The 13,582-nt window shown below is 42.0% G+C and overlaps 1 protein-coding gene across 1 annotated transcript; it reads right to left on the bottom strand.

Annotated features, from left to right (window-relative positions):
• Positions 1 to 952: 952 nt before the first annotated feature.
• On the bottom strand, positions 953 to 12,252 carry LOC120920561. Its single transcript, XM_040332706.1, has 5 exons — positions 11,920 to 12,252; positions 5,251 to 5,547; positions 4,218 to 4,346; positions 3,257 to 3,291; positions 953 to 1,198 (listed from the first exon to the last, which is right to left on the bottom strand). The coding sequence occupies exons 1-5, from the start codon at positions 12,221 to 12,223 to the stop codon at positions 1,124 to 1,126; spliced, it is 840 nt and encodes a 279-aa protein (XP_040188640.1). The 5' UTR covers positions 12,224 to 12,252; the 3' UTR covers positions 953 to 1,123.
• Between the last annotated feature and the right edge of the window lie 1,330 nt (positions 12,253 to 13,582).

Here is a 13,582-nt window from a genome sequence, read left to right as displayed (position 1 = left end):
GTAAAAGTCTCACACATGTGGTATCGCCATACTCAGGAGGAGCAGCAGAATATATTTTGGGGTGTCATTTGTGGAATATACATGCCATGTGAGAGAAATAACCTGTTATAATGACAATATTGGTATGAAAAAAAAAAAAATCTTAATTTTGCAAAGAATTGTGGGAACAAATGACAACTTCAAAAAACTAACTATGACTCTTACTAACTACCTTGGAATGTCTACTTTCCAAAAAGGGGTCATTTGGGGGGTATTTGTACTTTATTGGCTTGTTAGGGTCTCAAGAAATGAGAGAAGCTGTCAGTACTTCAGGTGTGATCAAATTGTTCAATTTTCAGAAATTGGTACCATAGCTTGTAGACCCTATAACTTTCACCCAGACTAAATAATATCCAAATTTTTTTTTTTTTTACCAAAAATATGTAGCAGTATGCATTTTAGGCCAAATGTATGAGGAAAAATTACTTTTTTACAAAATGATATGATAGAAATGAAGAAAAATTCATTTTTTTTACAAAATTTTCGTTCTTTGTTCATTAATAGCGGAAAAACAAACAAAGTAGAGGTGATCAAATACCACCAAAAGAAAGCTCTATTTGTGGGAAAAAAAGGACAAAAATTTCATTTGGTTACAATGTTGTATGACTGAGTTATTGTCATTCAAAACGTGAGAGCACCAAAAGCTGAAAATTGGTCTGGTTATTAAGGGTGTTTAAGTGCCCAGTTGTCAAGTGGTTAAGTAAGTTTTGCTCATCCCTAGTAAGGCTGAAAGAACTATACAATGCAGAAGCTGACTGGTTCAGAACACATACGTCCCTACTCCCAGTGTAATTTCAGTTACAAGGATTTTAGGAGAATAATAATAAATAAAAATATAGTGGGTTATACAAATGATAAAGTATGTTTAAATACATTTAATGATATCTTTTTTTAAATGCAATTGGAGTAATAAAAGTATTTTATATTTGCCTGGAGTTCTGCCTCAATCATTGGCATTTCTCTACAATGTTTATTAGAAAATATTTTCAAAAAATTTAAATAAAATAATAAAACAATAAAGAGATCCAGGGTTTAACGATTGCTAAATTATCTTCTTGTACTCCAGGTAGATGCTGATGGAGATTTAGGAGTTGAGCTTTCTTCTTCCATGAGTTGAGTTGAGTGCGTGGACATTCAGTTCTGCATATGCAATTTCATCCTGCATAGGACAAAAAAGGAATAGTTCAAAAAGTCACATTGAAGATAAAGAAAAATTCTTTATAACTTCATAGAAAATGTAAGCTGTGCAGTCAGTGATGTTAGGCCCCTAAAAATGCTGGGAGGTAGAGCTTTTTTTTTTTTGCAGAAGAAACTTTACATATTTCTTGTGCCAAAATTATTTTCCCTAGCTCTTTTTAATGTAATTTTTATTTTATTTTTTAATTCTACATTGCCTACAGCACAAGATCAGTCTGCCATAATGGGCGAGCATGTCTACTTGAAAATTATGAAGAAGCTGCTACTCTTTCCCATTCTCCAGTTCCATTTAAAATTTTCACTAGGAAAAGTAGAAGGGAATAAGCACCCCTTGTGCAATTGTCCAAAGGAATGCACATTTTTATAATAGGATAAAATATGTTTATTGACAGTAATGGCAAGTGTATCAAGCCAACGTGGTTCGGGAATGTACCTCCCCTTCTTGAGGGCCATTGCTGCCAACTGTTAAATGGGAAAGATTCCCAAGCCAGATATCTATTTACAGGGTTCTGGAGACCACACTGTCAAAATGACAGCTGTGATTGCAACACCAACCTTCCCTTACTATATTTCTTAGTCTATATGCGGGAACCATAAGGCCGGACCAAAAAGGCAGCAGCCTACACACCAAAAAAGGGATACTGCAATTATACTACATTGGGCACAATCTACAGGAGGAACTCTCTGACTTGCCCACACTATCACCCATCTACCACTAGGAACTGAATTAAGTCCAGCATGGTCTCCAGCACAAACAAGGTACAATTACATTTTTTTACTCTACCTAAAACTGATAATTTTGTGTTTGGTAGAGTTCCTCCTGTATCTTAGGCCCTGTACACACAATCAGTCCAAACTGATGAAAACGGACTGAAGTTCAGTTTCATCGGTTCACCGATGAAGCAGACTGATGGTCTGATGTGCGTACACACCATCAGTTCAAAAACCGATCGAGTCCAACGCGGTGACGTAAAACACAACGATGTGCTGAAAAAAAACAAATTTCAATGCTTCCAAGCATGCGTCGACTTGATTCTGAGCATGTGCGGGTTTTGAACCGATGCTTTTGCGTACTAACGAGAAAAAAAGTTTTGGGACTTTAAATGAGAAATATGTTAACATATAACTCCATCCCTGTTATTTGTAAAGAAGAGGAGGGGTTTGGGACTTTAAATGAGGTATGCATGAGAGAACTCAGAGATAAGACAGTGTAATATGGATGCGTTTATTTGTCTAAAACACATAGCAGAGCATGCGATTTCGAATGTATACATAATAGCAAACATACGTGACAGTGCATATAAAAAAAGCATGATGCAAACAACTTGTACATTGCATTATTTAAAAGTATAGAATCATTAAACCCAAGGTAGGTCCTAAAACATGTAGCATCTGTGTAAGCCTGAGACGCTTTTCATGGCATTATAACCAATCTTCAGGGGAGGATGCGTAGTGAAGTAAGATCTGCAGAAGGACACAAGTATAATATGTAAGTTTTAGCATAACGTCCAAATAATGGGAAGCAATAAGAGATTTTTTTGCGTACTAACCATCGGTTTTGACCGATGAGTCAGGCGTCCATCAGTCCGATTTTAAAGCAAGTTCTAAAACTTTGGACTGAAGGACAAAAGTCCGATGGGGCATACACACGGTAGGTTTGGACTGATGAAACTGAACTTCAGTCTGTTTTCATCAGTTTGGACTGATCGTGTGTACAGGGCCTTAGGGACTCTATAGGTGAGATATCTGTGCTGAGTTACGAGGTTCGATTACCTGCTGTGGCCATCCCTGTTTTTTTTTTTACATTTTATATTTAGGAAAATATAAGAGTGGGAACTGGAACACACAAAGGTGGAAAGGAACAGGAGTTCAAAATTCTGGCAGCTGGATGCTACTGTCAGGGTAGTGAAGACATAAGGCAGGGACTGGCTCAACCCACCAGGCTCCACCATGTAGAGAACCATGATTGTGCAATGGGCAAATCATTTTTAGCAGTGCTTATTTAACCACATTCACTTACAGCATAATTTCCATCAGTTTCCCAGACTTCATCACCTGCAAGAATAAAATATTTAAACATCAGATATCCAGGACAAGTCTGCAATCAATAAATGGTCCTATTCTGGAACAGAAAGTGGTGTACAGTTCAGGATTAAGGTATCATGCAATATTTTTCCTTCTCCCTGTTGAAAATATTGTTGTTTTGGCAAATAACGATTATTATAGGTTAGTGAATTTATATCACTCTTGAAATGATTCAATCCATGAAGATGTTTTATTGATTCTCTACAAAAGGAAAGTTGAAAAAACTGGAAGAGCCCTTATGGTGTAGGGATTCATTAAGTTGACTAAGGTGGGACAAGAAAATTAGATTGCAAAATGCTTGGTATTACCTAAATCTGTCAAGATTGCTAAACCTCTTGGTGTTTATCTGCAATCATGACTGAAGCTTGTGGAAAATACATTTCTCTGTCTTGGCACAGACAGACACAGCAACTGGCACCAATGCTTGGGGTTATTTTTGTGGAAACTGGCACCAATGTTGGGAGTTATTTCTATGGAAAGTGGCACCAATGCTGGGGGTCATTTTGGCGGAAAATGGCACCAATGCCTGGGGTTATTTTGGAAACCGGCACCAATGCTGGGGGTTATTATTACAGAAACTGGCACCAAGGCTGCGGATTATTAATGCGGAAACTGGCACCAATGCAGGAGGTTATTACAGAAACTGGCACCAATGTTGGAGGTTATAATTGTGGAAACTGACACCAATGCCAGGGGTAATAATGTGGAAACTGGCACCAATGTCTGGGGTTATTATTGCTGTTACTGACACCAGTGCATGGGGTTATTATTATGATTATCGAATGCTTATTGAATGCTTATCGATAGGATTTATTGTACGCCTATTAGTGTACCTTGTAGAAAATTAAAGAGAAAAAAAAAAAATCTTTTGCAAAACATGAATAAAATATACATACTTTTTAATTTGTTATGAAGCCTTGAGCCATATGTCCAGGTAAAATGAGCAATGAAGGGCAACAGCAACAGGAATCCAAATATCAGTGCAGATATCAGCCAGTACCGACATTTAGTTGAAAAATCAACTGCTGTCATCCACAAGGCAATTATTGTGGGAAAAAGAAATGTGAATTTAATCAAATAAAGTGAACATTGCAAGAAGAATATTTAAAGGATAACTATACAATTAGTCATTACAGCTTTTTAGTTGACCATCAACAAAGGGTTAGGGGGACTGAACACAAATGTAAGAGAGGGCATTTTATTGAACATGATGTAACAGGGAGACTATACTGGTCACCAGTATAACAGGGTACACTAGACTTGATCACCAATGTAAAGGGGGCCCTAAACTGACTACCAGCATAATAGGGGGGGGCTACACTGATTTCTAATATAACAGGGAGCACAATGCAGACTACCAATATAATGAAAAGCATTTTACTCACCAACAATGTAACTGGGGGCACTACTTGATCACAAATAAAAGAAAGGGCATTTACCTGAGCACCAATAAAATGGGGAACCCCGCTGGTTTCCTCATATTTTGTGAGACTCCATCTGAAGGCAACTGCCTCCTCTATTCAGTGGTGGCATGCTTGGTCTTGTTAAACTTGCTTTACCAGTGCATTCACAGACAAAAGGGAGCACACTGATTCCTTATAAAATCCTATCAGCTCTCTAACAGGGTGCAGAGGGCTTAATAAAGTACAACTAAAGGCTCATGTATGACAGTCTAAACAAATACCAAATACAGTTAAGTATTTAAGAGAGAGAGAGTACAGGGTCTATGACTGCGGTTGAGACACAAATGTATGTTTTTTTTCAAAATCTCAAAAAAGTTCTGTTCTGGAGACCAGTGGCTTTTTTTTTTTTATATGACTTGGTCCAGATTCACTTTAGCATTCGGGTTCCTGTAGTTTTTTTTAATTAAAGGCTTATCATTAAATATTTTTATTTATTATAATATTTTATAAAGTGCTATCTCTCTACCTTTTTCTGGAATCCTCCATTGGTCTAGGATTGGAGAAGAATTGCACCAAACTTCACAGGTCACATTATCTCCGTAGCTCCATGAGTGACTTGATAGTGAGAGCAGGTTTACACAAGTCCAATTCCCATCATGGTTTTCCCTACAGATGATTTTACCTTTGTGACATACTCCGGAGACATTCCAGGTCCATTGAGTGATGTTACAACTTACATTTACTGCACAAGCCAGCTGGATGATGTTAGAAGGAGGCAGTAAAGGAGCCAACAGTGTCACAGAGCTGTTGGACATTGAACTAGCTAAAGGCATGTATGGGAGAAGAGTTAACAAAGTCAGTTATTCCAGTCAAATCTTGTATAATTATTACAATAGGTATTTCTAAGACAAATGGAAATCTATTTGTTTGAGAAACCTCTCTATTTTAGGTTGATGCTCATCTCCCACAACCACTCTTTAAAGAAGAGCAGGCTCCTTTCCCACTGTTGGGAGTAAATTCTGGCAGATTAAATCTTGATCATAAAAAATACAATCATTTCATCCTCACACCTAAAAAAACAAATTTTACCTGTATGAGAATGTATATATATTTATTTATACAGGGAGTGCAGAATTATTAGGCAAGTGAGTATTTTGACCACATCATCCTCTTTATGCATGTTGTCTTACTCCAAGCTGTAAAGGGCTCGAAAGCCTACTACCAATTAAGCATATTAGGTGATGTGCATCTCTGTAATGAGAATGGGTGTGGTCTAATGACATCAACACCCTATATCAGGTGTGCATAATTATTAGTCAATTTCCTTTCCTTTGGCAAAATGGGTCAAAAGAAGGACTTGACAGGCTCAGAAAAGTCAAAAATAGTGAGATATCTTGCAGAGGGATGCAGCACTCTTAAAATTCCAAAGCTTCTGAAGCGTGATCATCGAACAATCAAGCGTTTCATTCAAAATAGTCAACAGGGTCGCAAGAAGCGTGTGGAAAAACCAAGGTGCAAAATAACTGCCCATGAACTGAGAAAAGTCAAGCGTGCAGCTGCCAAGATGCCACTTGCCACCAGTTTGGCCATATTTCAGAGCTGCAACATCACTGGAGTGCCCAAAAGCACAAGGTGTGCAATACTCAGAGACATGGCCAAGGTAAGAAAGGCTGAAAGACGACCACCACTGAACAAGACACACAAGCTGAAACGTCAAGACTGGGCCAAGAAATATCTCAAGAATGATTTTTCTAAGGTTTTATGGACTGATGAAATGAGAGTGAGTCTTGATGGGCCAGATGGATGGGCCCGTGGCTGGATTGGTAAAGGGCAGAGAGCTCCAGTCCGACTCAGACGCCAGCAAGGTGGAGGTGGAGTACTGGTTTGGGCTGGTATCATCAAAGATGAGCTTGTGGGGCCTTTTCGGGTTGAGGATGGAGTCAAGCTCAACTCCCAGTCCTACTGCCAGTTTCTGGAAGACACCTTCTTCAAGCAGTGGTACAGGAAGAAGTCTGCATCCTTCAAGAAAAACATGATTTTCATGCAGGACAATGCTCCATCACACGCGTCCAAGTACTCCACAGCGTGGCTGGCAAGAAAGGGTATAAAAGAAGAAAAACTAATGACATGGCCTCCTTGTTCACCTGATCTGAACCCTATTGAGAACCTGTGGTCCATCATCAAATGTGAGATTTACAAGGAGGGAAAACAGTACACCTCTCTGAACAGTGTCTGGGAGGCTGTGGTTGCTGCTGCACGCAATGTTGATGGTGAACAGATCAAAACACTGACAGAATCCATGGATGGCAGGCTTTTGAGTGTCTTTGCAAAGAAAGGTGGCTATATTGGTCACTGATTTGTTTTTGTTTTGTTTTTGAATGTCAGAAATGTATATTTGTGAATGTTGAGATGTTATATTGGTTTCACTGGTAAAAATAAATAATTGAAATGGGTATATATTTTTTTTTTGTTAAGTTGCCTAATAATTATGCACAGTAATAGTCACCTGCACACACAGATATCCCCCTAAAATAGCTAAAACTAACTAAAAACTACTTCCAAAAATATTCAGCTTTGATATTAATGAGTTTTTTGGGTTCATTGAGAACATGGTTGTTGTTCAATAATAAAATTAATCCTCAAAAATACAACTTGCCTAATAATTCTGCACTCCCTGTATATATTCATATAGCAGAATTCACAGTTATTTTACCCTCTAATAAAGTGGTACTCTGTTCATATACCCCTACCAGACATTAATGCTAGGTCCCAACCATTTACTTGTCTCTAATGCAGGGGTCTCAAAGTACCGGCCCGCGGGCCATTTGCGGCACGCGGACCGGCTTTAAATGGCCCGCAGGCAGGGTGGGTGCCGCGGAAGTGTAGATCGAGGTGCATGAAGAGTAGCGCAGGAAGCGTCTGTCATAAGTTCACTTGTCTCTCATGTCACACTCCCCATTTGCTTGTGACATTATCTGAGATGGACGAGAAGAGAGGGGGGGGCTGCCGGGGAGTAGCAGCGTGACATGAGAGACAAGTGAACTTATGACAGACGCTTCCTGCGCTACTCTACCTTTGAAGAAAACAACAAGTAAATGCTGACCTGTGCTCTGGTGTGCTCTCATGTGCCCTGGTGTGCTCTCATGTGCCCTGATGTGCTCTGATTGTGCCCTAATGTGCCCTGATGTGCTCTCATGTGCCCTGATGTGCCCTGATGTGCTCTCATGTGCCCTGATGTGCTCTCATGTGCCCTGATGTGCCCTCATGTGCCCTCATGTGCTCCCATGTGCCCTGATGTGCTCTCATGTGCCCTGTTGTGCCCTGATTGTGCCCCGATGTGCTCTCATGTGCCCTGATTGTGCCCTGATGTGCCCCATGTACCCTCATGTGCCCCAATGTGCCATGTGCCCTCATGTGCCCCATGTACCCTCATGTACCCTCATGTGCTGGGCTCTGTACATCAGGGTACCATGTGCCCTGTACCCTGATGTGCCATGTGCCATGTCCTGATGTGCTGTGCCCCATGTGCCCTGATGTGCTCTCATGTGCCCCATGTTCCCTGATTGTGCACTGATGTGTCCCATGTGCCCTGATGTGCCCTGGTGTGCTCGTATGTGCCCCATGTGCCCTGATATTCCCCATGTGCTCTGATTGTGCCTTGATGGGGCCCATGTACCCTAATGTGCCTGGGGCACATGAGAGCACATCAGGGCACAATCAGGGAACATGGGGCACACCAGGGAACATGGGGCACACCAGGGAACATGGGGCACATGAGAGCACATCAGGGCACATGGGGCACAGCACATCAGGACAGGGCACATGGCACATCAGGGTACAGGACATGGCACATCAGGGCACATCAGGACAGGGCACATGGCACATCAGGGTACAGGACATGGCACATCAGGGCACAGCACATCAGGACAGGGCACATGGCACATCAGGGTACAGGGCACATGAAACAGCACATCAGGGTACAAAGCACTGCATTGTGCATTGCTCCAAAGTACGCCGCAAGGACGTATTGGTTTCGACACGAGCGTAAATTACGTCCAGCTCCATTCACGGACGACTTACGCAAACAACGTAAAAATTAAAAATTTCGACGCGGGAACGACGGCCATACTTAACATTGGCTAGGCCAGCTCTTTGTTCGACTAACTTTACGCCGGAAAAAGCCTTACGTAAACGACGAAAAAAATGCACCGGGCGCACGTTCGTTTCTGAAAGTATCTTGTCATTTGCATATTCTACGCCGAACTCAACGGAAGCGCCACCTAGCGGCCAGCGTAAATATGCACCCTAAGATACGACGGCGTAGGAGACTTACGCTGCTCGTATCTTAGCCTAATTAAGGCAGATCTGGATTCCAGAATACGCTTAAATTTACGACGGCGTAGATTCAGAGTTACGGCAGCGTATCTACTGATACACCGGCGTAACGTCTCTTCTTCTGTCCCTGATGTAGGAGACTTTTACAAGCAACTCTTTTTAGGGTGTTAAATTCCTGGTCCCCCGCTGTGTACTTTGGTTCCTTTTTCCAACCCATGGGCCAACAGTGGGAGACCAGGCATCCAGCAGACTGGTAAGTGTATTAGGTGATAAAGGTGATTCAGCTAATAAAGCTCCTGAAAACATTAAAAGCTGAAATCAGCACCAGAGGAGTAAATATAACATTTTATGATTCTGCAATACGTCGAAGTACAAAGAATCAGAGGGGTTTGCATTTTCCATGTCTGCTAGAAGAAGGTATTAATTCACACTACAATTTCAGTTTTGTAGCCCATAATAAAATGTGTAAATTAAAAGCCATTTTAATTTCTATTTTAAATGAAACATTAAAGCAGACAAATGGATCCTTTTTTTTTTCTTTTTTTTTTTTGATTATAAGCCCTGGAAAAAAGTGGTATGTATTATGCCGTGTGCACACGATCGGAATTTCAATTTTCGACAACAAATGTTTGAGAGCTGGTTCTCAATTTTTCCGTCAACAAAAGTTCTTGTTGGAAATTCCGATCGTGTGTATGCCATTCCGACGCACAAAAATCCATGCATGCTAGGTATCAAGCAGAAAAGCCGCACTCCTATTGTATTTCATTTTTCTCGGCTCGTCGTAGCGTTGTACGTGACCGCATTCTTGACGTTCGGAATTTCTGACAACATTTGCGTGACCGTGTGTATGCAACACAAGTTTGAGCCAACATTCCGTCGGAAAAAAATCCACGGTTTTGTTGTCGGAATGTCCGATCGTATGTGCCCGGCATGAGAATACACCTGTAAGGAAAGAAAGTTACAATAAACCCTCCCATTGAGATTCCTGGGAAACAATGAGTACCCCAAATGTTTACAGGAAGACGCTCCCTTCCAGTCGTGAGATTTGACTTGTGCTACATTCACCAGGTCTCACATCACCCTTACCTAGGTGCTGCAGGCGAAAGACGGGGTGAGGTAAGCATATATCCTTTTATTCCCTAAAGATCTGCTTTAATTCTTCCTTCATCAAAGACAAAAACAATGGACTTTCATTTACACATTTCAGTATGTTTTTTCTATTTTTTCATGATGATATCACTTATATACAATATAATACATTTCACAACTGCTGTACATAATCACCGATTGTTTCAGGGCCAGCGGTCACCACCAGGACAAATAGAAGGTGCATTTACTCATCAAGGACAGTAAAGCTTACAGGGGGTCTAATCCTTCACTCCTCTTTCCAAAACCAGGAATAAAAATGCATATGCACTTTAATACAAGTTAAAGTATTTTATACTTAATGTAAGTCATAGGGTAGTGAGACTACTGAAAGAGTGTATCACACACCAATACCATGTCAAATTATTAGTTACCGGTATTTTCCAATCTGCACAGAAAAAACAATTCAATCAGTAGCTGCTTAGGCCGGGTACACACGGGCAAACATGTACGATGAAACCGGTCCGTCGGACCGTTTTCACTGTACATGTCTGCCCGGGGACTTCTGTACGATGGCTGTACTAACCATCGTACAGAAGTCCGCGCGTAAACAATACGCGGGGCGTGTCCGCGCCGTCGCCGCGACGATGACGTGGCGACGTGGGCGGGCCTGCCTTTTAAATGCTTCCACGCATGCGTCGAAGTCATTCGACGCATGCGAGGGACGGCGGGCAGGATTCCAGCGGACGGTTTGAAAACAAGTCCAGGAATATTTGCCCGCTGGGAAAAGGCCCGGCGGGCAAATGTTTGCTGGAATTCTGCCCGCTCGCGCCTACACACGACCGAACATGTATGCTGAAACTGGTCCGCGGACCAGTTTCAGCATACATATTTGGTCATGTGTACGGGGCCTTAGGCAGTCTAAAATGTGTCAGGTTTTACAAGGGGTGTTGCGGAGGACTAGACACACATAACTCCCTACCAGTGGTGGCCGGTGGAATTATTTTTTTTGGAGGGGGCGGCAAACAGTATGCTATCGACACCACCACACTTACCCTATCACGACTTCCCATGCTCGGCGGCAGTGATGGCCTCCCGTTCCCCTGCTCTCCACGGGTTCCCATGGTGGCGACGGCATCCGTTTCTTTCCTTCTTTTTGGCAGCCAATCTGGAGACTTCTCTTTTCATCCAATCAGAAAATGGGTCTTACATCCGTTTCTGATTGGCCGGATTGAGGATCAGTGTTATAACACTATTCATTCACTCCTTCTCTTCACTGACAGGTTTCATGTGAGGAAAAGCAGAGCCGAATAACTGACAGCTAGCTCTGTTTACATCATATGATGGCTGTGATTGGACACAGCCATCATGTGATCAGAAGGGCCAATGACAGTGCCCTCCTGCCGAACGGTGATGCGCTGTATCCAGGGATACAGGTATACCGGGATCGCGCAGCTGTGCGATTGAGCTCCTTCTGAGGGAAGTTGAGGCTGTTTAAATACAGTGGCCGGGAGGGAAGAAGTTAATGGAAAAAGGGAAAAGTCCTGGAAGTCTCACATTCCTGAAAAACACAGTAAGAAAGTGTATGACAGCCTGAGCCTGGGCTCCAACCAGGCCACAGCCTTTACACATTTCACTATGCCCGTGGAGCTTAGTCATTTGGATGAACCTTACCCTTTCCCTGAGTGACCCAGAAAATATAAAATTGAACACAACATTTTTATTTAGCATAATGCTGGATTAAGAAAATAAAAAAGTGAAAAAAATATATTACCTCCAGTAATAAGAGCTGTTCCATTGCCAAACATAAGATTATTTTTCTGAAATAAGGCACAGTGATATTTTCCAGAGTCCTGTATGCTTATATTGTGTATTTCTAGGACAAGGCCGGTGTCACCCTGCTTACAGTTGTACTTCTCAGATGAATTGCCTTGTTTACAATCTATAACATTTTCCAGCTTTTCAGGGTCCCTCCAAGTCCTCAAAAACCAGTAGAACTTTCTAGTTCCATTTAGTGAGTCATTGCCAATGCTGACCAAACAAGAAATATTCAACGAGCCTCCAGAAGGAGCATACATCAATATGTGAGGATGACATAGTGTGATAGCTGCTCCTATAAAATAAAATTAATTAACAGTGTATCAGTCATTATTGCTCTATTTCTAGTTAAAGAGAAGTGGTATGTAAAGTTACTGATATAAGGGGGAACCTTTATATCAGTGTCTTCCTTTACCTTAGTGTATTATTCACTTCACCCTTACATCAATGCCTCTCCCCCAGACTTGTGTGGCCTGACTGGCTGGTAGCTGTCATTGACCCGGTGCAACAGCAGCAGGTAGTCAAACAAGGTCCAGAGTCCAGACAGTCCAGGTGTGTCTCCTCATCACCACCTCTGTAGAAAAGCCCGGAGCGATGGAACAAAGTGTAATGGGTGAAGGACGAGCATGACGGGGTTAACTGTAACGGTGTTTACCTTGTTGGGATTATGCTGCATGGTACAGGCAGTAGGAGGGGAGGAATCTTTCTCGGGTTCTTGAGAGCTGTTTTGTTACAAACAGCAAGATTGGCTGGGAGCAGGTGGGGGAGAAATGGGAGGTCATAAAAGGGGGGAGGAGCCCGCCCTCGTGACCACACGGAGAGGAGAAGTTGTCGTGGCAGCGGGTGTTTGGTCTCTGCGGGTGAGGATTGGTAACTTCGGAACGGAAGTTAGGACCTGTCGGTGAGAGGGGTCCGGATAGTGGGAGTTCCAGAGAGAGGAGTCTATCTCAAAAACATTGGTTCGGGGCCCTGCGGTCACCAGTTCGTCTCTGAGCCAATTAGTTTGAGTCAGAGACCGCAGGGCAATGCATAGTTGTTAGAGATATGGTAGAGGGCCTGCAGAGATCAACACGAAGTGGAAGAGGCAACAGAGTTCAGCGGTTATGTTAATTTAAGAATTGTTAAATAAAGTAAGGCTGCTACGGCCGATATATTTTTCCCCAACATACTGGTGTGGTCTCAGTTACTAATATCTAAAGGTGGGGTGATTGGGGGGTGTATTGGTAAAAAGAGGGTTGGGGAAAAATGGAGGTATCGGTTATACCCTGGTCATGACTCTCTCCATCCCAAAAGAACAATGCCTGGCACTGCTGTCTTAGGAGGATGACACTCAGTACTCTTATTAGACTCCTACTGCTCTTTAAAGCAGAACTTCAGTATTTTTTTCAACTTTCCATCTCTTAAATCTTCTGCTCTTCTTGTTTTAAAGGAGTTGTAAAGGAAAAAAAATGTTTGCCTAAAATTAATGTCTGCAAGGTAGACAGACAGAATAGTGTAATGATTCTGTTAAAAAGCGAGTAAATACCTATTAAATTCCTTCATCTATATCACCTCCGGCGTTCTAGTTTCTGTTCTCTCATTCACTTCCTGGTTTGCATCGCTCGTTCATGTAAGAAGTA

The sequence above is a fragment of the Rana temporaria genome, chromosome 13, assembly GCF_905171775.1.
Source record: "Rana temporaria chromosome 13, aRanTem1.1, whole genome shotgun sequence".
Classification (NCBI taxonomy): domain Eukaryota; kingdom Metazoa; phylum Chordata; class Amphibia; order Anura; family Ranidae; genus Rana; species Rana temporaria.
The sequence above is the reverse complement of the archived record's forward strand: the minus strand, read 5'-3'. Positions and strand labels throughout refer to the sequence as shown.

What these genes read in the sequence shown, in the direction of transcription:
- LOC120920561 (XM_040332706.1), bottom strand. Translation starts at nt 12,223, where the DNA reads ATGTATGCTCCTTCTGGAGGCTCGTTGAATATTTCTTGTTTGGTCAGC. An exon ending in ATGGAGGATTCCAGAAAAAG is followed by an intron (nt 4,347 to 5,250) that starts GTAGAGAGATAG and finishes TGTGGATGACAG; the next exon opens with CAGTTGATTTTTCAACTAAA. An exon ending in GCTTCATAACAAATTAAAAA is followed by an intron (nt 3,292 to 4,217) that starts GTATGTATATTT and finishes TTATTCTTGCAG; the next exon opens with GTGATGAAGTCTGGGAAACT.